Genomic DNA, 26,806 nt, shown 5'->3' on the forward strand with positions numbered 1-26,806 from the left:
ATTGCGGCCGTCCACAAGGGAGAATTTTTGGCTTCTTTGGATCTAGCCGAGGCATATCTTCATATCGGGATCAGGGAACGTCACCAGAGGTACCTACGATTCACAGTATTGGGGGAGCACTTCCAGTTTTGCGCCCTTCCGTTTGGGCTAGCAACAGCCCCTAGGGTATTCACCAAGGTTCTCATAGTAGTCGCAGCTTATCTGCGACGCCAAGGAATTCTGGGGCATCCCTATTTGGACGATTGGCTAATCCGGGCGAAGTCGCGGGAGGCGTGCAAGCGGGCAGTCCAGTCGGTGGTGCAGCAACTTCAATCGCTAGGTTGGGTGGTCAACTTTGCGAAGAGCCAGTTGGTCCCGAGTCAACAGTTGGAATTTTTGGGGGCGCGTTTCGATACCTTGGAAGGCAAGGTATTCCTCACTCAGCGGAGACTAGAGAACCTGATGTTTCAGGTGCAGGCCTTACTAGATCTCCCGTTGCCCACGGCCTGGGATTATTTACAAGTCATTGGTCATATGGTGTCTACTCTGGAGATGGTGCCGTGGGCATTTGCTCATATGTGTCCTTTACAGCGCGCTCTCCTCTCCCGTTGGGACCAGAAATCAGGAGTTTACGGCACCCAATTGCCGCTGCTGGAGCCGGCTCATTCCAGCTTAGCTTGGTGGTTAATCCCAGACAATTTATTGCCAGGGCGGTACGTCTCGCCTTGCGCCAACTTCTCCTGTTGGTACAAGGGCGGGCAGTGCGAGTTCTGTCAGACAACACATCCACAGTAGCGTATATAAATCGCCAAGGCGGCACGAGAAGTCGGCCGGTAGCGGACGAAGCGTCGTTGTTAATGTCCTGGGCGGAACGTCATCTCTCCCGCATAGCGGCCACCCACATAGCGGGCGTCGACAACGTACAAGCGGATTATCTAAGTCGTCAATACTTGGATCCCGGAGAGTGGGAGCTCTCGGCCGAGGCAATGAGTCTCATCACCCGGCGATGGGGAATTCCGCGTCTGGACCTGATGGCGACTCGGCAAAATGCACAGGCAGCGCGTTTCTTCAGTCGAAGGCGAGAACACAGTTCGGAGGGGGTAGATGCCCTGGGGCTTCCATGGCCTCATCACATCCTCCTCTATGTGTTTCCCCCGTGGCCTCTAATAGGCAAAGTGTTAAGATGCATAGAATCCCATCGCGGGCCAGTGATTCTTTTGGCCCCGGAGTGGCCAAGAAGACTGTGGTTCGCGGATCTAGTCAACCTGGCGCGGGACGGACCCTTAAGGTTGAGTCATCTTCAGGGCCTGCTTCGCCAGGGACCCGTATTTTTCGAGCGGGCGGACCGCTTCTGTCTGGCGGCTTGGCTTATGAAAGGAAGCAGTTGAGGAGGAAAGGATATTCAGAGCCTGTCATTTCCACCCTACTGCGGGTGAGAAGGCCCTCCACCACGCTAGCCTACGCCAGAGTGTGGAAAGTGTTTGACGCCTGGTGCGCGGCAGCTAAAGTTCCACCGCGCCGGGCCTCGGTAGGGAATATCCTTACGTTCCTGCAGGCGGGCTTGGAAAAGGGTTTGGCGTACAGCTCTCTGAGGGTTCAGGGTAGCGGCCCTGGGGTGTTTGAGGGGTAAGGTAGACGGATTCTCTCTCGCGTGCTACCCGGATGTAGCTCGATTTTTGCGTGGCGTTCGGAACTTGCGTCCCCCATTTAGACCCCCTTGTCCTTCTTGGAATTTGAATTTGGTGCTCAAAGGTCTCAACTCGGCCCCTCTCACGCTCAAGTCCGTGTTCCTAGTGGCCATTGCATCAGCCCGTCGGGTGTCGGAGCTTCAGGCACTTTCTTGTAGGGAACCGTTCTTACGTATTTCGGATGCCGGCATGTCTCTGCGTACAGTTCCTTCGTTCTTGCCGAAGGTGGTATCGGCTTTTCATGTTCATCAGATGGTGGAATTGCCTTCCTTCTCGGCGTCGGACCTAAAGTCTTCGCACGGTTCCGATTTGAAGCGTCTAGATGTGCGGCGCATGATCATGCGATATTTGGAGGTCACTAATGCATTCAGACGGTCGGATCATTTGTTTGTCCTATGGCAGGGGCCCAAGAAGGGCCTACAGGCATCAAAAGCAACTATTGCTCGTTGGTTGAAAAGTTCGATCGCATCCACGTACATTGGCTGTGGTAAGTCTGTTCCTGAGGGGCTCAAGGCACACTCACTGCGTTCTCAAGCAACTTCCTGGGCAGAAAGTCGTTTAGTTTCTAGCCAGGAGATTTGCAGAGCAGCCACGTGGAAGTCGTTGCATACCTTCGCTCGTCATTATCGGCTTGATGTTAGGGGAGCATCAGCTGATTCTTTTGGCAGCAGTGTCATTCGAGCGGGACTCTCTGGGTCCCACCCCAATTAAGGCGGCTTGGGTACATCCCAGCAGTCTGGACTGATCCTGGTACGTACAGGGAAAGGAAAATTATGTTTCTTACCTGATAATTTTCGTTCCTGTAGTACCAAGGATCAGTCCAGACGCCCGCCCGATGTTGAGTGTCAGGAGAGTCCGCTCCAATAACCAGTTTCTATACATAGCTTTTCGATATTTCAACAAGGTAGGTACCTATCCCTTTTTCTTTGCTTTTAGAGGGTGGTGCCTTTTTGAAGTTACGTTGATGTTTGCCAGGTTTTTGGCATGGGAGAGTTTTACTACTTGATCTAGACAGTTGCCATGTTTTTCATTAGTGGCTAAGTTGGCGGAGGATTTGGTTTTGCCTATCTTCTGCTTTGTTATACTTTATACTGAAGGATAGCAGGTGGCACACCAGTATATCTGGGAGGTGCTTTCAGTTTTCTCTCTGACTCCATCTGCTGGAGGGGAGGCATAACCCAGCAGTCTGGACTGATCCTTGGTACTACAGGAACGAAAATTATCAGGTAAGAAACATAATTTTCCTTTCGGGTCACCCCTGACTGTACAACTGGGACAGACGCCAAGAGAATTCAACATCACCGGCAGATGACTGCCGGGTTAGTCGGAAGAGATAAGCTGAGCTATTTTGAAAAGAAAAACATTTCTGGATTTCATTTTGTTGATAATTACTGATCACAGGCATTCTCACACTCACTGGCACTCTCTCCCTCACAAACACACACATACACACACAGACTCTTGCTAACACACTCACACAAACACACACATGCTTTTGCTCCCCCCCTCCCCCACCCCCATACACACACACATACACACTAAGCCTCTTCTTCGGCATGCTCATGACCTTGCTGGGCCACTTGTTGTAGTGCCGTGGGAGGGAGGGGAGGTGCTCCCCACCCCCACCCCCGGTCCTTTTCTTGTTGCACTTACAGGTGCGAAGAAAGTTACTGGCAGCCCTGCTGAGCCTTTTCTTATTGCACCACGGGCAGGAAAGGAAGCGCCAGCAACTTAAGAAGTGACTTGGGTGCACGTAGCCTGTGTGTCTTGCTAACAAGTCCCTGCCAGTGCTGTTTGCTGCAGCAGGGTGAAGGAGAATGCACAGGCAACATCCTGGTGTTTATGTAGTGCTACCATTGCTGTGAGGTTAGCTCCTTCAGGTTTGGTTAGGAGACGCAGGAGCCAACATAGTTGCTATGCTGGACTGTAGGGTTAAAATGCAAATAATTTCTAGACATTTTAACCCTCTGGCTTCCTGATATAGTCTTTAACTTCTGTACTGTTCAGTGAATGTCTGGACAGTTGGCAGCCCTACCAAGTAGGCATCAACTGGGCTCGGCTCAACTCAGCCAACAACACCCAGGCTCTGTCGCTGTCTTTTTTTTTTTTGGGGGGGGGGGGGGAAGGTTTTGGATGGCCTCAAATACCAACCTCAAAGAGATCCACATTTAGAAACTGACAAGCAGCATGTTACCAATTAAAGTTAAGTAGACCAGGCTCTGGGTCCTCTCCTTCCTCCAGCCCACCCTTCTGACAAAGTGACAGCTCCCTCTGTAACCCTCCCAAGCCCCCTAGAATCTCCTCAAATCCTCAAGGTTGGCCAAAGTGGTACTGCTCCCATTGCACACAGCATTGGTCTGGATTCTTCCACTCTGTGGCCAAACTCAGGTTTTGGGAGGGTTCTGCGAGGGTGGCAGTAGGGTTTGTCAGTTTGCCAGAAGGGTGGGGTGGGGGAGGAGAGGGCCCAGAGCCCAGTTTGAATTGAAATATCTCAGGGGTCCTCAGGATGCTATGGCCCATTACTTATTTTTCATTAATTTGGGAGGTTGGGAGGGATAGGGCACTAGTGCCAGCGTTGTTTTGATTATTTCAGGGTTTAGGGTTCACCCTGCTTGCCTTTTTTAATTTTTTTAATTTTTACTTAACTGGCTATATGCTGAATGTAGCTGATTAAGGTTCTAGTTATTGTGTTAAACATTACCCAGATAATTTTGTCTTAAACTAGCAGGATAACTTAGCCAGATAAGTTATCCATATCAGCACTATCCAGCTAATTTATCTGGATAAGCTGGGCTGACTCTGGAATGCACTCAAAGCTCCCTCAAGTTTTCCAGATAACGTTTGTCTGGCAGGAAATTAAAAATCCCTGGGTTTATCTGGCTAAGCCCCAGCTTTGCCAGAGAAATGCTTTTGAATTTGGACCTCTGATTTGTAGTGCTGATTTTCACGCTAGTAGTTTTACCATAAATGTTGATGTGGACCCTAACCCCCACCCATGTGGATGTTCATAATTATGCTGTATTTTTAAGCATATAGACACAAATTTTAAGTGTGGATGGCTATCATTCATATTATGTAAATGTAAGAAAAATAAATTAATTTATAAAATTGAGGATGGAGAAAATTAGAAAGAGAGATGATTCCTAGAAACCCAGCTATAAAGTTAAAATCTGCTTTTCATGAATAAGTTTCATAGTTTCCCTTTTCTAAGCACATATATCCAAACCTAATATCTCACAATAGCATTAATGCAATCTGTTCAGGGCTGGATCATCAAGCACAGAGTTTGGCTTTCACCTCCAGCTCAGGACCATTGCACCCTCATTTTACGTATGAAAGTCTACATATGGCTACTGGATAATGGCCATTAAACATCACTCAAGTATTCTTGTTTTTCAGATGCCTGGAAGGGTATGTGATGAATTCAGAAGATGAGACGCGCACTTGTCTGGAAGATGGGCAGTGGTCCTCTGAGAGTATTTCATGTACTCCTAGGAAATGCTCACTGCCAACAAATACGGTCAACATAATTGTCTCTCACACAGAGTTTACCATCAACAAAACGATCACAATATCATGCACAGAAGGCTATGTTATTTCTGGAACAAGTACTTCTACATGCCAGGTACAGAATCTGATCGTTAGAATATAATGGATTTGTGTGCATTTATTATTTATTTATTTATTATTTGTTTTTTGTTTTTTATATACCGACCTTCTTGTAAAAAATTACATATCAGACCGGTTTACAATGAACAAAAAACAATGCAAAAGAACGTTACATGGAACATTGCGAGAGAACGAATAATTGAATAGGAAACCGGGGCTATGAACTTGCCCATTGTAAAAGGAACAATACTCTACATAGTTAATAACATTAATAAATACATAAATAGTTAGTTACATCCGAACAGTCATAGTGGTTTGGTCTGTGTACAATGTACGTGCCAACTTTACCAAGCATTTTCAAAACGAACTTATGCACATAAATTCACTTTGAAAATCCTTCCCTAATTGGCCACATACACACAAAATTATCCATGCGCAAAGTTACAACTGCTCCAAGTAGGGCATATCATGTGAATGTGTAACTTACCTGCATACTTTCAAAAATACAAACGTATGCATGTAATTTGTATCCCCACCCCAAATGCTAGCATGAGCCGGATAACTTCAGTTTTAACCGGCTATATTCAGCTTCCAGCATAGATGCTTAGTGATGCCAGAAGCACAGGGCATGGGTTACAGTAGGCCACTACCATGATGTAGGCTGCAGATTCAAGTTTACTCAGGTACCAGGAGGCTCGGAGTGTAAGGGTTGGGGTGAGGGCCTAGAACGTGCACATGCATGGAGGAGAGGGGGAGAGACCGGGAATAGATGAAAGGGGATGGGGTGGTGTGGGCAGTAGGCTCAGGATTTGGATCTCAGGTGAGAAGAAGGAGGGTTAGGATCAATAGGCCCACTATGTTTTTTTAAGCTGCACATTGCCACTTAATCAGCTATATTCTATTGAATAACTTTAGACCTGCTCTCGGGCCTGTCTGGGTTAGACAAAAAATTACCACGCACAAATTACATCTTGCTTGGAGCATGTGTAACTTTGCGTGTGGACAATTTTGTGCATACCTGGCCAGTTAAAGATGGATTTCCATAGTGATCTTATGTGCATAAATTCCCTCTGAAAATCCTCAGCAAAGTAGGCCCGTGCATCTTACTCGTGGACTTTACCACTAGGCAGGGAGTTACATAATTACTCTTTTAGAGGGCAGTTTTAAAAGTGATCCAGCTGGGAAACTAAGGCTAGATCCTCCAGGGTGAAAATTTCCCTCTCGGATTGGCTACATCTGGCTGCAGCATAAATGGCTTGCACTGGGTGGAAAGCTAGGTCGAAGAGGAAATATATGCACAGAAATTTAGTTTTTTAAGTGACCCTGCAAAAATAGCAGATGCCTAGTCTGTGGGCTCCTTTACACATGCATACTTAGTAGCTCACTTACAAAGGGAAGCTACCTGAGTAGTGCGTAGGTAATAAAGTACCCATGGACCTTACACCTGCTCAGGTTACTCAAAATTGCCCCTTAAAAATTTGGAGGCCAATATGCAAATAAAAGCTGACCTTCTAAATTTAGGTCCCTAAGGGGGTCATTTTCCAAGGAGTTACCAAGGGTGATAATTCCGCAAATCCTGCTAACAGCCGTTAATGTGATTTGTGAATGCAAATTTTGGATTCAGGGGGTGGAGCAAATGTAAAGTAGGGAGGATTTATTGTGTGCCATGAAACAGCTGCAGTGTTAGCGCAGCCAATAACTAAACCTCTTTCATTTGTGTTATGTTGTGTGCTAGAGGCTGGTAAAGGTTTATTGTGGTTCATGATGTTTCCAGACAGGCCTATTTCAGTATGCAGAGAGAGAGAGAGAGCCTTGCTATAGTGCTTCCTCCCTAGACAGGTATTTGTATCCCTATGGGAGGCCCACCTAGTAACTCGAGGTGGGGATGAGGTAAGAGTGTAGGGGGTTGGGGGCCACTTTCACATTCAACATGAGACGTACGAACAGAACAGTGGTCTCTTGTGAAGATTTGCTGGCCTTCGGAGTGAGGAAACTCACTCCAAGATGAGATTTGGGCAATGTTCTCTCCACCTAGCTTGTTGTTACCCAGATAGAGAGTCCCTCAAGCTAGGTGGAGAGAACATTGCCCAAATGTCATCTTGGAGTGAGTTTCCTCACTCCGAAGGCCAGCAAATCTTCACAAAAGACCACTGATCTGTTCATACGTCTCATGTTGAATGTGAAAGTGGCCCCTAACCCCCTACACTAATACTTAACCTCACCTAGAGTTACTAGATGGGCCTCCCATAGGGATACAAATACCTACCTATGGGCCATGATATTATGGCCAGTCTCTCTCTCTCTCTCTCTCTCTCTCTCAGGCCTGTCTGGAAACATCATGAACTGCAATGTAGCCCAAATTGGGCTAATAGTGCAACTTGCAATAACAGTCTTTCACATAGCTGATATCACAATTTGTGATACACATGCTTATTAGCATAAGGTACACCCCTTTTTGGTATCGCATGCGATATTGGAAAATGAGGCCCTATGAGATCCATAGTTGTCTGGCTAACTCAAATCCTTCCAGTAATGCCTCCAAAACGCTCCCTAATTTATCCGGCTAACTTATTATCCAATTAGAATTTAGCTAGATAATTGCCCAAATCTTCATTTAGTCAGATAACTTGTTAGTTATCCAGCTAAATGCTTTTGAATATGGACCTCTAGAAGTCTAAATATAGGGACTCAGCCCTAGTAAATTTTCAAAAAGGCCAATTTAAGAGCTTAACTCCAAAAGTTAGGAGTCTAATCCTTTGAAAATCATCTTAAATTTAGTGGCTCAGCTTTTTCTGCATATCGGCCTCATACTTACTTTAAGCATAAGGGTGAGATTTTATTATTTTTAAAAAAGCCTTTCAAGCCAGGGGGAGTCTCTAAATGTATATGCCCTCCGTGATGTAAACTGCCTTCCAAAGTGGGGATCTCTTAACAAAACCCAAGACTTGAACTACATAAGTGGCAGTGAGCAGATGATGCTTCACCTGTTTGTTGGAGGGGATGTCCACAGTTGATGATTTAAGCATGCAAGACTGTGCTTGGGCCCATGCCCACAAACGGTCATCGCTGACCTAAGTTGGTGGGGTGGACATGGAACTATGATGTTGACGATGATGAAAAATGATTCTCTTACAGTCTTTTGCGTTTTTACAATATTAATGAACTCTAACATGAAGATGATATTTTTTTTATCCCACTGTTTAGCCTGATGGGAGCTGGGCGCCACCATTTTCTGATGATGTCTGTTCTCCTGTCTCCTGTGGGAAACCAGAACCTCTCCAGCATGGAATCCTGCTGGGAACAAGATATCTCTACAAAGACGCTATTCTCTATCAGTGCAACACTGGTTATGAGCTGCAAGTAAGTCATCTCTGATTAAACTGCCTATATATACATGGGCCAGTGCAATAAAGTGGGCCCAGCCTAGCACACAGACAGATTTACACTCGCTTGGATGCTTGTTTTGGAAGCACTAGACTAGCACCCAATGCAAGAAAGTGATTAGCATGTCTAAAACGCACACCCAACTAAGTGTGTAGCCAATAGTGCTCATCACATGTAAATTTCATGTAGATGAGGCTGTTAGCTATTCACCGGGTGCCCAGCACACACTTTTTAACACGGCAAATTTAACTCCAACCCCGGAGCTGGCGTTAAGTCAGTCTTGAGAGTCAAGGGCTCATGATAAATAAAAAATTACTGACCTCTGTGGTTCCTCCTGCTTAGTATTGTTGTGACACTCTCATTAGTGTTTAAAAATAAAGGTAGCATGTTACGACTTGATGAAAAAAAAAAAATTCTGGATGCACACTTTATACCCACAGCAAACCTGCACACCATAAATGCATGACATATCCGTACAATAGCAAGTGGCGAAATCAGCCTGAAGTGGGATGAAACGGATGCGCGCTGGTTGCAGTGCTGGGCTCCTGATGCATTTGAGTGCTAGGGTCGCACAATTCTTCCCTAGCACGTCCTTTTTAAGGCAGCATCTCATTTTACTATTGCATCGGATGCCCAGGGGATGTGGCTGTGCGTGAGTTAGGAAGGCGCCTGTTCTAACGTGCGTCTTATTGCATCGACTTCATAGTGCCTACAAGGGGTAATTGCTGGCAATTATTTATTTATTTATTTATTTATTTATAAGCTTTTAAATATACCGACATTCGTGGGTACATCATGCCAGTTTACAATGTAACACTACGGTCAACTTTATACAGATTAGAAGAGGCTTATACATCTATGAAGAAAAGTATATTCACAAAAGAAAATGGCATTATGTACACTGGAAGGTATTAACTTAAGGGGGGGAGAGGAAGAAAGGGGGGGGGGGCAGGAGGGACGGAAGGTGGGGTCTACGTAGGATCCGGGTCAGGGTAGGCCAGTTTAAAGAGCCAGGTTTTAACCCCTGTTTTGAACTTCCTAATGCATGGTTCTAGTCGGAATTCAGCTGGCATCGAGTTCCAGAGGGACGGTGCTGCATTAGATAAGGCTCTTTCTCTGGTGGAGGTCTGGTGGGTACATTTGAGAGAGGGGATGTGGAGGGTGCCAGATTGCGTGTTTCTGGTGGGACAATTGGAAGAGTGTAAGCGGATGGGGTCCTCAAGCCAGGGGTGATGGTGATTGTGCATTGAGTAGTGGATAATGGTAAGGATTTTGTATTTGATTTGAGAAGAGATGGGCAGCCAGTGGAGTTTCTTCAGTATAGGAGTGATGTGCTCGGATTTCCGTGTATTTGTGAGGATTCTTGCCATGGCATTCTGTAGCATTTGCAAGGGTCTGATGGTAGCATAGGGAAGGCCTAGAAGCAAGGAGTTGCAGTAGTCCATTTTTGAAAACAGTGTCGCTTGCAGGACTGTGCGAAAATCTTGGGAGTGAAGTAACGGTTTAAGTTTTTTGAGGATATGGAGTTTGTAAAATCCACCCTTTATGATTGTGTTGATTTGGTCTTTGAAGTTAAGCTGATGGTCTAAGGATACCCCTAGGTCTCGCACAAAGTAGGGGAGCAGAGTGGAGGAGGAGGCGGGGTCGCTGGCGTTGAGTGGTCAGGTGTGCGTGCTTTGAGATGATTAGGAGTTTGCTTTTGACGGAGTTTAAGGCAAGGTGAAGGTTAAAGAGGAGGGCGTTAATGGAAGCGAGGCAGGTTTCCCAGAACTTGAGGGATTTGGTAATGGATTCCTGGATGGGGATGAGGATTTCGATGTCATCTGCATATATGAAAAACCTAAGTCGGTGAGCAGGTGGCAGAGGGGTACTAGGTATATGTTGAAGAGCATAGAGGAGAGAGAAGAGCCCTGTGGGACGCCTTGGGTGAGGGGGACGTGTGAGGATTCTGAGTTTGTCATTCTTACTGTGTAACTTCTATTATGAAGGTAAGAGGCGAACCAGTGGTGGGCTGTGCCTGAAATGCCAATCTCAGAAAGGCGGGTAAGGAGGATTTTGTGATTGATGGAGTCAAAGGAGGACGAAATGTCAAGGAGGGCGAGGATAAAAGAGTGATCGTGGTCCAAGCCCTTGAGGAGGGTGTCGGTTAGTGAGAGTAAGAGGTGTTCTGTGCTCCGAGTCTTACGGAAGCCGAATTGGGCGGGATGAAGTATGTTGTGGTCTTCAAGATAGTCAGACAGCTGTGCATTGACAATTTTTTCCATGACTTTGGAGATGAGGGGAAGGTTAGAAATGGGCCGGTAGTTTGACAGGTTTGTTGCATTGGTTTTCAAAGCAGGCTTAGATGTATAAATCCACTTTGACAATTTTCCCACCAAGTTTACCCAAACACAATTATACCTGCTGTTAAGCACATGAACATTTATCGGGACAATGTATGTGATTACTATTCACAATGCAGCCCCAGCTCCAGCCCCGGGAATGCCTGCATACACACAAACGTTTATTCGCAAATTGGGCCATTTCTGCGGCAAAACATTATTTTACCTGGGGAAAGCCTTTGAAAATTGCCGTCAAAATGCATAGTACAGCAAGTCACTCTCTTAATGACTTTCCAACCTGTTCGCAGCACTGCATTTGCACGTGTAAGTGGATGCGCTGAAATGTGTCCTAGTATGTTGTAAATTTTGTGGTGGATTGATGCACGGTTTATAAAATACAGCTTTAATTCTGCTCTGAAAGTCTGCACAAATGTGAAATGCAATGAGAGCACTTACTTTAGTGACCTATGTTATAAAAATAGGCGTGTATAGTTTACACTCAAAAAGACTATATAACATGTATGCGTAAAACCCCTGATATACACACAGAGGAATATATATTTTAAAGTCTGCACGTACACCATTTGAAAAGACTTGTGCGCATACTTGAAATGACCAGTTTGCTGATACCTCGGCCAGTTCACCCAGCCCCTCTCCATTTCACCTACACCTTCTACATTTCACCTTGAACTCCCCCCAGTTCACCTGGACCTCCCACCGAAAACCAGAAGACCACAAGTCTGATTTCACTTGCGCAAGTCAATTAGCAGGTGTAAAACTGTACGAACAAGTTGGCTAACGTATATGTGTACATCTCTTATAAAACAGCAACTTCTGCATACTTCTTGACCCTCCCTTCAGCCCCAGAGCACCCCTTGTTTGCTCCAGTAAAACATGCATGTAAATCCGAAAATATGGGCGTACTTTCAATGTTGCTAAAATAGCACGTGTGCATGTATGCTATTTTTCCACACGGAACCCCTTTGAAAATGTACTCATATCTGAGAAAAAGCAGTTAATTTTAGAGATGTGAATCGGAACCGGAATCGGTTCCGATTCACATCTCTGGATGGCCCGCACCATTTTTAAAGATGGCGCCGGCCATCCATTATTCCTACCATGTGACAGGGGCCACCTAATGGCACGGATACCCTGTCACATGGTAAGGGCAAAGGGTCATCGGCGCCATTTTGATTAGTGGCAGCCGACGGCCCGAGAGCAGGAGATCGCTCCTGGGACCCCCACTGGACCACCAGGTACCGTTAAAAAGTTTTGGAGGGGGGGTCAGGAGGGTGGGGGAAGCTAAGGGATCTGTTTTAAAGGGTCGAGGTGGGTTTAGGGGTTGTTTTTGTGTGCCGTTTTTCCCGCCCTCCCCCAAAACGATAAGAGAACCCCACGAACAATTTCATGGGGTTTTCCTATCGGTTTCGGGGAGCCCCCGATTTCTGACGACTTTGAAAATATCGTACGATATTTTTAATCGTCAGAAAAACGATTCACATCCCTAGTTAATTTACAATGCAGTCTACTGAGAAACTGCAGATGTTCTGAGGGTATTGGCAGTCTGTGAATACCTCAATGTTGCCCACGGTTGCCCCACAGGATTTTGACTCTCTTTAGTGATTCACACTGTATTTAGGGAAATCCACATATGCATCCTTCCTTGTGAGCAGTGTCACTTTAGTGCCACAGATCTAATTTATATATATATATATATATATGCCCATTTAAAATGTCTGACTTAATATAGACAAGTTTATAATTGTGATGCAACTTAAAAAGCATGTTTTATGAAAAGAAAATGTTTTTTTGATTGCTAGTGTTAGTGTGTGGATGGTTTACAGGAGCTCAAGGTACATGTGGGTTATAGTTGCTCTGGATTTTGTGTGTGTGCGTGCGCACATGTGTGTGTGAAGTGTTAGGGTTCCCGGCCGCGGCCGGGTCCCCTCACCTGGATGGGCAGGAAGCCCATGCCGGCTTCCCCCGTCACTGCCTCCTCCCGCCGAATGCCGCAGCCTGCTCTCGCGGCACCTCCACACGCAACCGACGCTCAGCTCTTTGTCCGGCCCCCTAGGCACGCATACACGCGTCCCTACGGGGAATTTAAAGGGCCAGCGGTGGGAAAACTCTCCTCATTCCGAGGAGATGACGTCAGACACGCTGGGTATTTATACCCGGCTCTGCCACCACCACTTCACCTCAGCAACTCATCTTGAGTGCAAGTTGTCTGCATTCCTGATTCCTGCTTTGGTTCCTGTGTTCCTGCCTTGGTCCCTGCTCCTGGTTCCTGCATTCCTGTTCCTTGCCTCCAGTTCCTGCCTCGTCTCCTCGGATTGATTCTCTGGTTCTGACCCTGCTTCGTTGACTGCGCTTGACCTCCGCCTGCCCTGACTCTAGCCTGGTACCTCGTCTCTGCTTGATCTCAGCCTGCCCTGATCTCTGGCCTGGCCTTCGTCTCTGCTTGTACGCTGCCTGCCCTGACCTCTGGCTTGTTCCTGTTCCTGCTCGTCTGCTGCCCGCCTCGACTCTGGGCCCGTCCGACACTGCCTCCGCCTTTCGACTCACAGTCCAATGCCTTGACAGAGAGGAAGACCCACGCCTAACTCCTGCCAGTCCCGGTACCCAAGGGCCCAACCTGCGGGGGAATGAGGACTGATATAGGTGAAGGTCCTGTGGGGTCTTCTTCTCCGAAGCCACCTCCCGACGACAAGGACCAGCAGGGGTCCTTCCCTGGTGGTAGCGAGAATCTCGCCTTGGCTCAAGGGTCCACATTCCCAACAGAAGTACTCACCCACCGGTTGGATTGTCTCCTTTAGAACACTGTCCAAACTTCTCATTCCAATTCGTCTCTGCAGGTTCCTGGGCTCAAAGTCCTGGAGGACTTAGGGGAAACAGCTTCCACTCATTTCAGTCTGGCCTCCTGTTAAACTCCAGTATGTCCACACTGAAAGCTCACTTTACACTCCTGCAGCTACGTCAGTTCACTTCCATGTGAAAGACCAATAACCCAGTAATATAACCCTGGTCCTTATTTCTTTTTAACATGCTTCTCCTTTGTAGGTTAACTTAGTCCTTTGAGACTGTTTATTAAATGCCTCTGTCAACCTTAGGCAGTGCTGCTTTACCTCCCATGCAGCAGCTTCAGTTCACCTCACATGACCCAGTCCCTTCTAACAGCAAAGCTTCTCCAGCAGTTTGCAGTGACCCTCCCCCACACTCCGCTGTCTTTGCCAGTTTGTAACTCGGTAGTCTTTTCTTCTCTCCTCTCTTCATGTGAAGTCCTTAAGGCTCAGTCATCTCGTTAGGGCCAGTGCTAGGTTTTCTGCTGCCCTGTGCGAACAATTACTGTGCTGCCCGCCCCCCCTCCCCCCGTTCATTCATTCTCTGTTCCGGGCTCACAAAAAAAAAAAAAGCTCACCTCCCTTCAGTGATACAAACTTTAAAAAAATCCCCCCCCCCAGCAATGGCTGGCGCAAGGGCGAACCTTATAGCCTTGCACAACGCGACCTCCCCCCACCCCATTCCACACACACAGTTAAGAGTTACGCATTTATACTTTGCATGAAAAATATCAAAGTCCAGTATTCTGAGGTACATATATCCCTTACTTTATATTTACATGCACTGCTGTGATGCCAACCAGAAATCCCTGTAAAAAAGATACTTGGAACCCATGTGGTATTAGGCCTATTGTGATGTGTGGTGGATGTGGGCTTGACCCTCTGAAAGCCTGAATACACCAATACAGTTCCTATTTGGAAAATGCCTCACCTCAGTCACACATGCAGAACATAAACAGACCCTCAGCAATTACAGAACAGAGCAATCATAAAGTAGAAATACAATCATGCAGAAAAAAAACAGAACTGGAAATCACAAGAAGCCACACGCTGTATGCAGTGCAACAATGAAAAAACAGAACCATCACCATTCCTCAAATATCAAACAATAAAATCAAGAAATAAAATAAATACATAATCCTAATACTAAAAACATACTCATAATATTTTTAAAAAGCTGATGAATAAAAGATCAAATAATTAAAAACTCATACAATATTTTTTAAATGTCCCAAACACAAGTAAAATATTTCAAAACAGCAGACTCAGCAAATAACACCTGAAAAATAAAACTAAAAAGGATTTTAAAAATTCATGCTCTCCATACCTGAGAACATTTGAACAAAGAATACAATACAAAGCACTGTGTATAATTCATAAACTAATCCACGATGAAAAGGCCGACTGGCTTAACACAGCACTGCGCGTACATGTACCACACAGAAACCTGAGATCTGCTAATAAGGCTCTACTAACTGTTCCTTCTGTTAAATCAGCGCGCCTCACTCAAGTAAGGGAGAGAGTCTTGTCGCTGGCTGGACCTGTTCTATGGAACTCCATGCCACTCGAACTCAGATTGCAAAGTGACCTGAAGCTATTTAAAACTAATCTAAAAACCTGGCTTTTCAAACGAGCTTTTTACAAAGACAAAGAGAAGGAGGAAAACAAGTAAAATCTAAGTAAGCACCAAGTAATCAGTATCTTCTTTAAACATCACAAAATACATATTAACACTAAACCTGAACCGTTTTAGCAGTTTTTCAACCAACATTTAAACTTTATTTATCTCATAGCTCTATTATTAAAATTATGTTACCGTTCCACGTTGGCACATGTATAACTTGTAATCTATACCAATTAACCTTGAATAGCCATTTGTACCTTTTTGTAAACCATTGTGATGGTGATTTAACTTAACGACGGTATAGAAAAGCTTTTACATAAATAAATAAACTTTTGATTTCCAGTCATCCTGTGATTGTCGTGGGAGTGGGATACACAGACTTTCTCTTCTCTTTCTTATACACATACACACATATGCTCTCTCAGCAGGTGACTCCAGCTCTTCTTTGGTTGAGATCCACCTGCAGCCCATTCTCTCTCTCACATAAACACAACCCAAGCAGCTCCCATTCTCTCTTTGTCTCTTTCTCTCTCACCCCCCCCCCCCCCAAGACAAGCTCCTATTTACACCCACACATCCCAGGCAGGCTCCCATTTGCACCCACCTAAATCCATGGCAGGCTCCCATTCTCACACACACACCCTGTTTATCCCAGGAAGACACACATGCAAGCATGTGCACACACACACACGCACATACATGCACGCACACACACACCAGGCAGGCTCCCATTTACCCACCCACTCATCCCAAGCAGCCTACCATTCACACACACACTCATCTGTCTCCCATTCACACACCTATTCATTCCAGGCAGCCTCCCATTCACACGTACACACACACACACACACACACCCATCCCAGGCAGTCTCCCATTCACACACCCACTCATTCCAGGCAGCCTACCAGTCACACACACACACACACACACACACATTCATTACAGGCAGCCTCTCATTCACTCACACACATGCAGACCCAGGAAGTCAGGGTCCATGGGTCATTCATCCTCCGCTGCTGCCAGCCTGTTCCTTCTGTGTGGAGAGCAGCCTTTCTGTAGCTCCTCCTCCTCCAGTGCTGGCCCCAAGGTAATTCAACACTCACGGTGCTAGCACTTCCTGTTTTCTCATCTCGCAAAAATATGGAAAGTTCTAGCACCATGAGTGTTGAATACCACAAGGCCAGCACCAGAAGAGGAGCTGCCAAATGGGCTTCCTCTGCTGTGGCCTCCTGCTTCTGCTGCCGGTGGCATCATGGGCTCCCTCCGCCGCCGGTGGGATCGGGTCCACCGGCAGCACCGTGGGCCTCCTCTTCTGCTACCAGTGGGATCGGGTCCATTAGCAGAACCATGGACCTCCTTCTTCCACCTCAGTGGGATTGGGTATACCAGCGGCACCACAGGCCTCCTCTTCTTCTCACTGCTCTCGACGTCGCCCCACCAGCTGTGCCACCCTGTGAAATTGCACCGTTTGCACACCTGGTTGTGCTGAGCCTGCATCTCGTCCAGCATTACAGTTGCTCTGAAAAGTGGTGTTACACTTATTCTGGAGGTGGGGGTATATATGTATGTGTTGTGGTTGCTCTTGAGGTAAGGGAAGTTGTGTTACAATTGCTCTCTGGAGCATAAGGAAGGATGTTATAATTGGAAATGTTTAGGGATAGGTGTGTTATATATGTTCTGGGGGTAGGTGAGAGGGGGGCATGTGTATTTGTCTGTCCCACACTCTCTTGCATCCTCTCAATGCTCGATTTCCCCTCCCCCCCCCAAACACATACATACTCTTCCGCCAACTCCTCTCCCCACTCCACCATGCTCTCTTTCCTCTACACCCTCCACCCCACCATTCTCATTTCTCTCCTAACTTTACTGCCCCTTTACCTGCTTCTACTCAGCTGTTGGCACGAGGTAGAGCAGGAGAGATGTCAGGACAGGTGGCATAGAGCAGCACTGGCAGTATCCAAACAATGGCCACATATGCACCGCTGGCGGCTTTTCTGTGTCTTTGGCTAGTAAGACTGAGGGAACCCTCCAGCTACACTGCTCCAACTGATGTCACGCTTATGTTCTGGGTTTCTTTACCTGCTTGCTAACGCTGCTTCTAGTGCTGGAAGCATAAACTGAGTGTAGTTTATGCTTCTAGAGCAGGTTTGACAGAAGCTGCACTGGATCTCTCCAGGGGCAGGTAAGTGCAGACCCCGCTCCCAGCAGGGAGTTTAGGCATCGGGGTGGTGTGGGGGGGGGGGGGTGATGGGGGAAGGGGCAGGGATGAGTGGGAGGTGTGGCGGGGAAAAGATTGAGATTGCAGGGTGAGGGCATGAGGGCAGTACTTTTTTCTAATCTAAGCAAGGAGGGTGGAGGGCTAGCAGCAGTCCCTGGGGTATTTGTGATTTAGGAGAGGGTATGGGGAGGGGCGTACAGGGCCTGATAGAGGATCTGTTAAATTTGGTGGGGAGAGGGAGGAAATCGGGCACAGGCCCCTTTTTTTCCTAAAGCACTATTTACCCGGATATCTTTTGAAGATATCCGAATGTAGGGATCCGGTAATCTCCCTACTAGCTTTTGCTCAGGATACACCATTAGTGTGGGGAGGAGACATAATAGTAATCTTGAGGATGTATAGCTCCCCCCTGTGGAAGCTGGTAATGGGTTTCTTCCTCTGGTCTACAAAGCCGTACCATCATCTTACTGTGTGGATTCCCTGTTTTCTTTTGTAGAGGTAGCATCTCTTGGCTGTCTTCTGATTTTTTATACTGAGTTGATGTATTCATGGAGCCATTTTATTTTGATGGGAGTTTTCTTCCACCCTCTCAATCCAATTTATATATGTAAATTGATTTATTTAAGTTTGGAATACCTGTTAACTAGGGACTCAATTAAGTTCATATAATTTTTGCTCTGATATCAAATGGGAGAGGTTCCCTTCATATAACAGGAACCTGAGATCATCAAGATCCAAGTAGAAGGATGACTTTCAGCCATCCTGGTGAGAAAAAGAAGAGAAGGGAGAAAAGGAGTTGGAATGGATCCACAGTAGGGCCCAGGAACATCTACTGGAGATTTAGAGAAGAGGACCTACATGTATCATTCTGATAGTGAAAAGGAGAAGAGGAGAAGGACATGTGCCATTCAGGTACTGTGAGGGGACTAAGGAGTGTGAGGAGACAGCGGGGAGTGGGCAGGAGATAAATGACTGTAACAGGAATTCCATCTTTGATACTTCACCTACATTGGGAGGGAAGCAATCCACTTGCCTTATACCATGGGAGGGAAGAAACCATCAGCCTAGAGACTAAATCAATTGGCTTTACCATCTTAGCTTAAACAAGACTGAGAGGTCAGAAATTTATTTGAAAACACATGTTCCTTCGAAAAGTGAATTGAACTGCTGTAAAAAAAAACTCTATTTCATCATTTTCCAACCTATCACTAGAAAGTATTGTTGGAAACCACCAAAACCTGTGTTTCCTTGGTTAATGACTAATGCTTATCTGTGCTGTTATCATCAGTGCTGTACACAGGACAATAAACTGAGAAATAAAAGCCTTGAAAGTAATCTCTTCCCCTCCCACAGAGAATTCTAAAAGGACATCTTTAACCAGCTAAAACTGAACTGGTTTAAAAAAAACTAAGATTTGAGATATGGCCTCTGGAACTACTATCCAGGTTCAACCATTGCAGGGTTTATATGGATAAATAGCATGCTATCCAGCCATACAAGGCCAGATAAATTTAGGCCTGCTTTGAATCGGATCTAAAGTTAACTTAGCCAGATATTGTTAGATGCACTGGCTGTGGCCATCCGTGGCCGGCCCCTCTCACCGTCTCTGAGGCATTGGGAACGCAGCAGGAAGATGCCCCCGCCACTCACAGCCAGCCCCGTCCTCTTTTGCAGCTGCCACCGCCAAGGCAGCGCCATCTCCCACGGCTGGAAAGCCGACCCGGACCCTGTCTTCACGGCTCAATGCTGCAGGCCGACGCCAACTGCAGCTCCTTCCGGGCCGGTCCCTCCCTAGGTGCATAGCTGTGCCTCCTCCTGGCCTTAAAGGGCCAGCTGCGAACAACTGTCCAGCCCCCTAGATTTATTTATTTATTTGTTTATTTATTTATTTATTTAAGTAGATGATGTCAGAGACCGGAGACTATATGAAGAAGCTTCCTCTTCCTGTTCCTTGTCTTGGCAACGAGTCTGCTTCACTCTGGTGGAGTCTTCTGAGCTGTGTTGGTATCTTGCTTCCTGTTCCTGCCTTCCGAATCCTGTTCCTGCCTTTCGAGTCCTGTTCCTGCTCCAGCTCCAATCCTCTGGTTCTGGCAGGCGGATCTTCTGGCTTCTCACCTTGGACTGGCTTTCGGTGAACCTTCTGGCTCCTGACCTCGGACTGGCTTTTGGTGATTCTTCTGGCTTCGACCTCGGACTGGCTATCGGCGACTCTCTGGTTTCTGACTCTGGACTGGCTATCGGCAATCCCCTGGCTTCTGAGCTTGACTGACTTTGGATGACTCTTCTAGCTGTGAATCCACCGTCTTCACAGGGGCCCACCTAAGACCAGCCGGCCCTATGCACCCAAATGCTCAACCCGCGGGGAACGGGGCTGGTATTGGTGAAGCTCCAGCCGGTCCCTGCGTCAGCTCGGCCTCGCCTCCCGACGGTGGGGATCTGCGGGAGTTCACCCTCTCAGGCAGCACCAACTCCCCCTCGGGCAAAGGGTGCACACCCCTTTTCGTCAGCACAACAGATATACCTGATATTCAGCTAAGTTAGCCAGATAACTCAAACCCTCCCAGAACACCCCTGGAATACCCCCTTTTTATCTGGCTATAATTTAGTCCAATAAGTGACAGAAAATCCCAAATTTGCCATTTAGACGGATAACGTTTGTTATTTTGAATATTTACTTCAGTGAGACCAAAAGATATAAAATAGGGATTCTCCACCCAATTTGCAGAAAGCACCTATCCAGTCAAGTTTTCAGGATATCCACAGTGAATATGCATGAGATAGATTTGCATACAATGGAGGCAATGCATATTCATTATGGATAGTCTGTAAAGCTTACTGGCTAGGTGTGTCCCGAGAATTGGGTTGAGTCAAAAAAGGATTCAAGGAAGAAAGCTGTATATGCTGAATGACCAACAGCAGGGTCTCCACTACATATCTACTTTTTCTGGGCAAGTGTCATTTGATTAGTCAACTTCCAAATACAGTTAGGCCATTAGAGCAGTGTTTCACAAGCTCATCCTGGATAACCCCTAGCCAGTTGGGTTTCACAATGAATATGCATGAGATAGATTTGCATGTACTGCCCTTTTGTGTTTAAGTTGCCTAATACATATTCATTGTGGATATCCTGAAAACCCGACAATGCACTGGAGAATTAGACAGATGTAGCGTCATGTCTCTCTGTCATCATGAATGAAAGAAACAATAGCCATGAGGAAGAATCAATGGAATTGATCTTTTAGATTCACTTCCTCTGATGCAGGCATTCCCTCTTCAGGTAATTCTTCGGGAAAGAAGAGAGAATGAGAGACTCACAACACTGGGGAACACAGTCTTTGTTGAGTTAGATCTGACACTTGTTTTTAACTATCTTTTGACATCTGAATCCAAAAATGACCCTAGTTTTTCTCTATCACGACAACGTTTTAAGGTACAGGATAGCCTCCCTTTGTCCCCAAAATCATACAAAATGTACATACAAAGTAAATAAAAGAAAAAATTACCTGAATATACTGTTTATTTAGAGTTATTTTATTCATACAAAGGCTCTATATTGTTACTGTAAGTCAAATTGTGTACAAGTAGTAAAGTTCTGCTACCAAACATACATCTCTCTCTCTCTCTTTCTCTCCCCCCAGTGGTGGTAGGCTATGCTCTGTCTCCACTAGCAGCTTAAAATACTGAAAACGCTATTTGCGAAAACATCTCTCCCCTCCTCCCCCCCCCCCCCCCCCCCCCCCAGTGTTTGTAGGTAGGAATTACAACAATTCTGGCACTTACCGCAAAGTGCGAAAATGTTATCCAGATAGCGCACTTTGCGATAAACAGCCTATTACCATTACATCCTATCGCATGTGATATTTAGTGCATTTTGATAAATCCAGGCCTAAGATAGGCTGTAGAGATAAAAACTTGACGTGATAGAAGAAAACTAACTGCAGTTTTGAAATCAGCAGGCCCATTTAAGTCTAAAACAGCTGAAAAATCGAACTCAACAGGAATTATGTTAAAAATTGTTCCCCAGTGTAATCTCTCTACTACTAGGCCCTCCTTTACCTCATGATGAGATCTCGGTTTCTCAAGCTTTAAGGCTCTTTGCAGGGAATCCTGTTGCATTGAACTCTTTGCCCTTGAACTGGAAACCTAGCCTTCTGCCTGGGAACAGGAAACTGAACCGACAGCCTAGAATTGCTATAGCTGCAGGTCACAAGGGACAAGCTGATTCACTTCTGTTTCACCCCTTTGTGTGCATGCACTGGTTAGCTGCTGCTGTTCATGCTTCATTAAACATTTAATGGACCTGACTCATCAAGCATTTATTTCCTCCATTGGCACAGAACAGAAGTAAATCAGACTCCAGATGTATTCCACACATTAAGAAAGGTGGAAAGAAGGCAAAACGATTACCGGCATGGTTAAAAGGGGAGGTGAAAGAAGCTATTTTAGCCAAAAGATCTTCATTCAAAAATTGGAAGAAGGATCCAACAGAAGAAAATAGGATAAAGCATAAACATTGGCAAGTTAAATGTAAGACATTGATAAGACAGGCTAAGAGAGAATTTGAAAAGAAGTTGGCTGTAGAGGCAAAAACTCACAGTAAAAACTTTTTAAAATATATCCGAAGCAGAAAGCCTGTGAGGGAGTCAGTTGGACCGTTAGATGATCGAGGGGTTAAAGGGGCACTTAGAGAAGATAAGGCCATCGCGGAAAGATTAAATGATTTCTTTGCTTCGGTGTTTACTGAAGAGGATGTTGGGGAGGTACCCGTAATGGAGAAGGATTTCATGGGTAATGATTCAGATGGACTGAATCAAATCACGGTGAACCTAGAAGATGTGGTAGGCCTGATTGACAAACTGAAGAGTAGTAAATCACCTGGACAGGATGGTATACACCCCAGAGTTCTGAAAGAAATAAAAAATGAAATTTCAGACCTATTAGTAAAAATTTGTAACTTATCATTAAAATCATCCATTGTACCTGAAGACTGGAGGATAGCAAATGTAACCCCAATATTTAAAAAGGGCTCCAGGGGCGATCCGGGAAACTACAGAACGGTTAGCCTGACTTCAGTGCCAGGAAAAATAGTGGAAAGTGTTCTAAACATCAAAATCACAGAACATATAGAAAGACATGGTTTAATGGAACAAAGTCAGCATGGCTTTACCCAGGGCAAGTCTTGCCTCACAAATCTGCTTCACTTTTTTGAAGGAGTTAATAAACATGTGGATAAAGGTGAACCGGTAGATATAGTATACTTGGATTTTCAGAAGGCGTTTGACAAAGTTCCTCATGAGAGGCTTCTAGGAAAAGTAAAAAGTCATGGGATAGGTGGCGATGTCCTTTCGTGGATTGCAAACTGGCTAAAAGACAGGAAACAGAGAGTAGGATTAAATGGGCAATTTTCTCAGTGGAAGGGAGTGGACAGTGGAGTGCCTCAGGGATCTGTATTGGGACCCTTACTGTTCAATATATTTATAAATGATCTGGAAAGAAATACGACGAGTGAGATAATCAAATTTGCAGATGACACAAAATTGTGCAGAGTAGTTAAATCACAAGCAGATTGTGATAAATTGCAGGAAGACCTTGTGAGACTGGAAAATTGGGCATCCAAATGGCAGATGAAATTTAATGTGGAAAAGTGCAAGGTGATGCATATAGGGAAAAATAACCCATGCTATAATTACACGATGTTGGGTTCCATATTAGGTGCTACAACCCAAGAAAGAGATCTAGGTGTCATAGTGGATAACACATTGAAATCGTCAGTTCAGTGTGCTGCGGCAGTCAAAAAAGCAAACAGAATGTTGGGAATTATTAGAAAAGGAATGATGAATAAAACGGAAAATGTCATAATGCCTCTGTATCGCTCCATGGTGAGACCGCACCTTGAATACTGTGTACAATTCTGGTCGCCGCATCTCAAAAAAGATATAATTGCGATGGAGAAGGTACAGAGAAGGGCTACCAAAATGATAAGGGGAATGGAACAACTCCCCTATGAGGAAAGACTAAAGAGGTTAGGACTTTTCAGCTTGGAGAAGAGACGACTGAGGGGGGATATGATAGAGGTGTTTAAAATCATGAGAGGTCTAGAACGGGTAGATGTGAATCGGTTATTTACTCTTTCGGATAGTAGAAAGACTAGGGGACACTCCATGAAGTTAGCATGGGGCACATTTAAAACTAATCGGAGAAAGTTCTTTTTTACTCAACGCACAATTAAACTCTGGAATTTGTTGCCAGAGAATGTGGTTCGTGCAGTTAGTATAGCTGTGTTTAAAAAAGGATTGGATAAGTTCTTGGAGGAGAAGTCCATTACCTGCTATTAAGTTCACTTAGAGAATAGCCACTGCCATTAGCAATGGTTACATGGAATAGACTTAGTTTTTGGGTACTTGCCAGGTTCTTTTGGCCTGGATTGGCCACTGTTGGAAGCAGGATGCTGGGCTTGATGGACCCTTGGTCTGACCCAGTATGGCATTTTCTTATGTTCTTATGTTCTGTATATATCAGTGCAATTCTCTTTTTTTTTTCTAAATTCTTTATTTATAGTTTTCACTAATTACAAACAAATCAATAGTTTGCAATAGATAATACATGGATTGTTAAATATTCATTACATATTGGTCTAATATGTCCGTACATCATCCATTTATAATTTAACCAATACCATTCAATATCAAAGCAAACATGAAATTCTACATAGTGGCTAAGAAACTAAAGGGAGAGCACAATAACTTAATATTGCGTGTAAACATAAGAACATAAGAAAATGCCATACTGGGTCAGACCAAGGGTCCATCAAGCCCAGCATCCTGCTTCCAACAGTGGCCAATCCAGGCCAAAAGAACCTGGCAAGTACCCAAAAACTAAGTCTATTCCATGTTACCATTGCTAATGGCAGTGGCTATTCTCTAAGTGAACTTAATAGCAGGTAATGGACTTCTCCTCCAAGAACTTATCCAATCCTTTTTTAAACACAGCTATACTAAATGCACTAACCACATCCTCTGGCAACAAATTCCAGAGTTTAATTGTGCGTTGAGTAAAAAAGAACTTTCTCCGATTAGTTTTAAATGTGCCACATGCTAACTTCATGGAGTGCCCCCTAGCCTTTCTACTATCCGAAAGAGTAAATAACCGATTCACATCTACCCGTTCTAGACCTCTCATGATTTTAAACACCTCTATCATATCCCCCCTCAGTCGTCTCTTCTCCAAGCTGAAAAGTCCTAACCTCTTTAGTCTTTCCTCATAGGGGAGTTGTTCCATTCCCCTTATCATTTTGGTCGCCCTTCTCTGTACCTTCTCCATCGCAATTATATCTTTTTTGAGATGTGGCGACCAGAATTGTACACAGTATTCAAGGTGCGGTGTCACTATGGAGTGATACAGAGGCATTATGACATTTTCCGTTTTATTCACCATTCCCTTTCTAATAATTCCCAACATTCTGTTTGCTTTTTTGACTGCCGCAGCACACTGAACCGACAATTTCAATGTGTTATCCACTATGACACCTAGATCTCTTTCTTGGGTTGTAGCACCTAATATGGAACCCAACATTGTGTAATTATAGCATGGGTTATTTTTCCCTATATGCATCACCTTGCACTTATCCACATTAAATTTCATCTGCCATTTGGATGCCCAATTTTCCAGTCTCACAAGGTCTTCCTGCAATTTATCACAATCTACTTGTGATTTAACTACTCTGAACAATTTTGTGTCATCTGCAAATTTGATTATCTCACTCGTCGTATTTCTTTCCAGATCATTTATAAATATATTGAAAAGTAAGGGTCCCAATACAGATCCCTGAGGCACTCCACTGTCCACTCCCTTCCACTGAGAAAATTGTCCATTTAATCCTACTCTCTGTTTCCTGTCTTTTAGCCAGTTTGCAATCCACGAAAGGACATCACCACCTATCCCATGACTTTTTACTTTTCCTAGAAGCCTCTCATGAGGAACTTTGTCAAACGCCTTCTGAAAATCCAAGTATACCATATCTACCGGTTCACCTTTATCCACATGTTTATTAACTCCTTCAAAAAAGTGAAGCAGATTTGTGAGGCAAGACTTGCCTTGGGTAAAGCCATGCTGACTTAGTTCCATTAAACCATGTCTTTCTATATGTTCTGTGATTTTGATGTTTAGAAACAATCCCAAACAATCTTTTCATTTATTAATAAACTAGATCACTGGGGAAGAAGTAGCTAGTTTTCTTTGTTCTACAAAACTCTTTAACTGATCAGGCGCAAAGAAAATAAATAAAGCATTTTGTTTCTTAATTAAATACTTGCATGGAAAACGAAGGGTAAATGAATAACCCATTGTAACTACTTCTTGACAGAATGCTAAAAAAGCTTTCCATCTTGTCTGTGTGGATATTGCTAAATCTGGGAATATCTTAATTGGTTTTTTCATAATAAGTAATGGGGTATTTATTGAAATACCTTTTCAATATCTGATTCAAATCATTCAAAGAAGAAAAAGTCACCAATAAGATACTCTACTCAATTACCTGTGAGAAAAATACCAGGGTGTCCAAAGCTATAGTAAATGACCCTGCTGCTTTATGACTCCCACGATATTTTTCCACACAGGAAAATATCATGGCCCACGGTATTTTCCTGTGGGGAAAAATACTGCAGGGGAAAAATACTGCAGGGGCAAAAGCCCCAGAAACAATACATGATGGTGGCCCCAAGACTGTGGCATCATTGCAGCTAAATTAAAAAAAAAAATACACTTTTTAAGATCAGCGCAAGCCCAGCCTCCCAACCCCAAACCCTGTACACTAAACAAGTCCAGCCCCCAGAAGCCTTTACCCCTACCCTCAGCCCCCCTGCACAGACAAAATGATCCCTGGTGGTCCAATGAACCCATCCTCCCACTCCTGAACTCCCCACTTCAAGAGAAAATTTGCCTTGCTGTGGAGGTCTGGTGGAATCTTATCCTAGCCCACCCTCCAGGTCTAATTCTAACAGAAAAAACCCACGTTATTCTAAATGCCAATGATGTGTCACGTATTAACAACAACCCTCATTCGGGAGCCAAATGTTTGCGCCGAGTCGTGTTACATTCTATTCACTTGAATTAATATGGGATTTGTAACCCATTATAAAATGAA

The 26,806-nt window shown here is 44.9% G+C and overlaps 1 protein-coding gene across 1 annotated transcript in view; it reads left to right on the plus strand.

Moving 5' to 3' along the window:
• Positions 1-26,806, plus strand: part of SVEP1 (sushi, von Willebrand factor type A, EGF and pentraxin domain containing 1) — a 534,033-nt gene that overhangs the window by 428,021 nt on the left and 79,206 nt on the right. The window contains exons 39-40 of the mRNA XM_029614894.1: positions 5,067-5,292; positions 8,481-8,636. Coding sequence (XP_029470754.1) covers positions 5,067-5,292; positions 8,481-8,636 — 382 coding nt within the window. The remainder of the gene's footprint in view (positions 1-5,066; positions 5,293-8,480; positions 8,637-26,806) is intronic.

This window comes from Rhinatrema bivittatum, chromosome 1 (assembly GCF_901001135.1).
Source record: "Rhinatrema bivittatum chromosome 1, aRhiBiv1.1, whole genome shotgun sequence".
NCBI lineage: Eukaryota > Metazoa > Chordata > Amphibia > Gymnophiona > Rhinatrematidae > Rhinatrema > Rhinatrema bivittatum.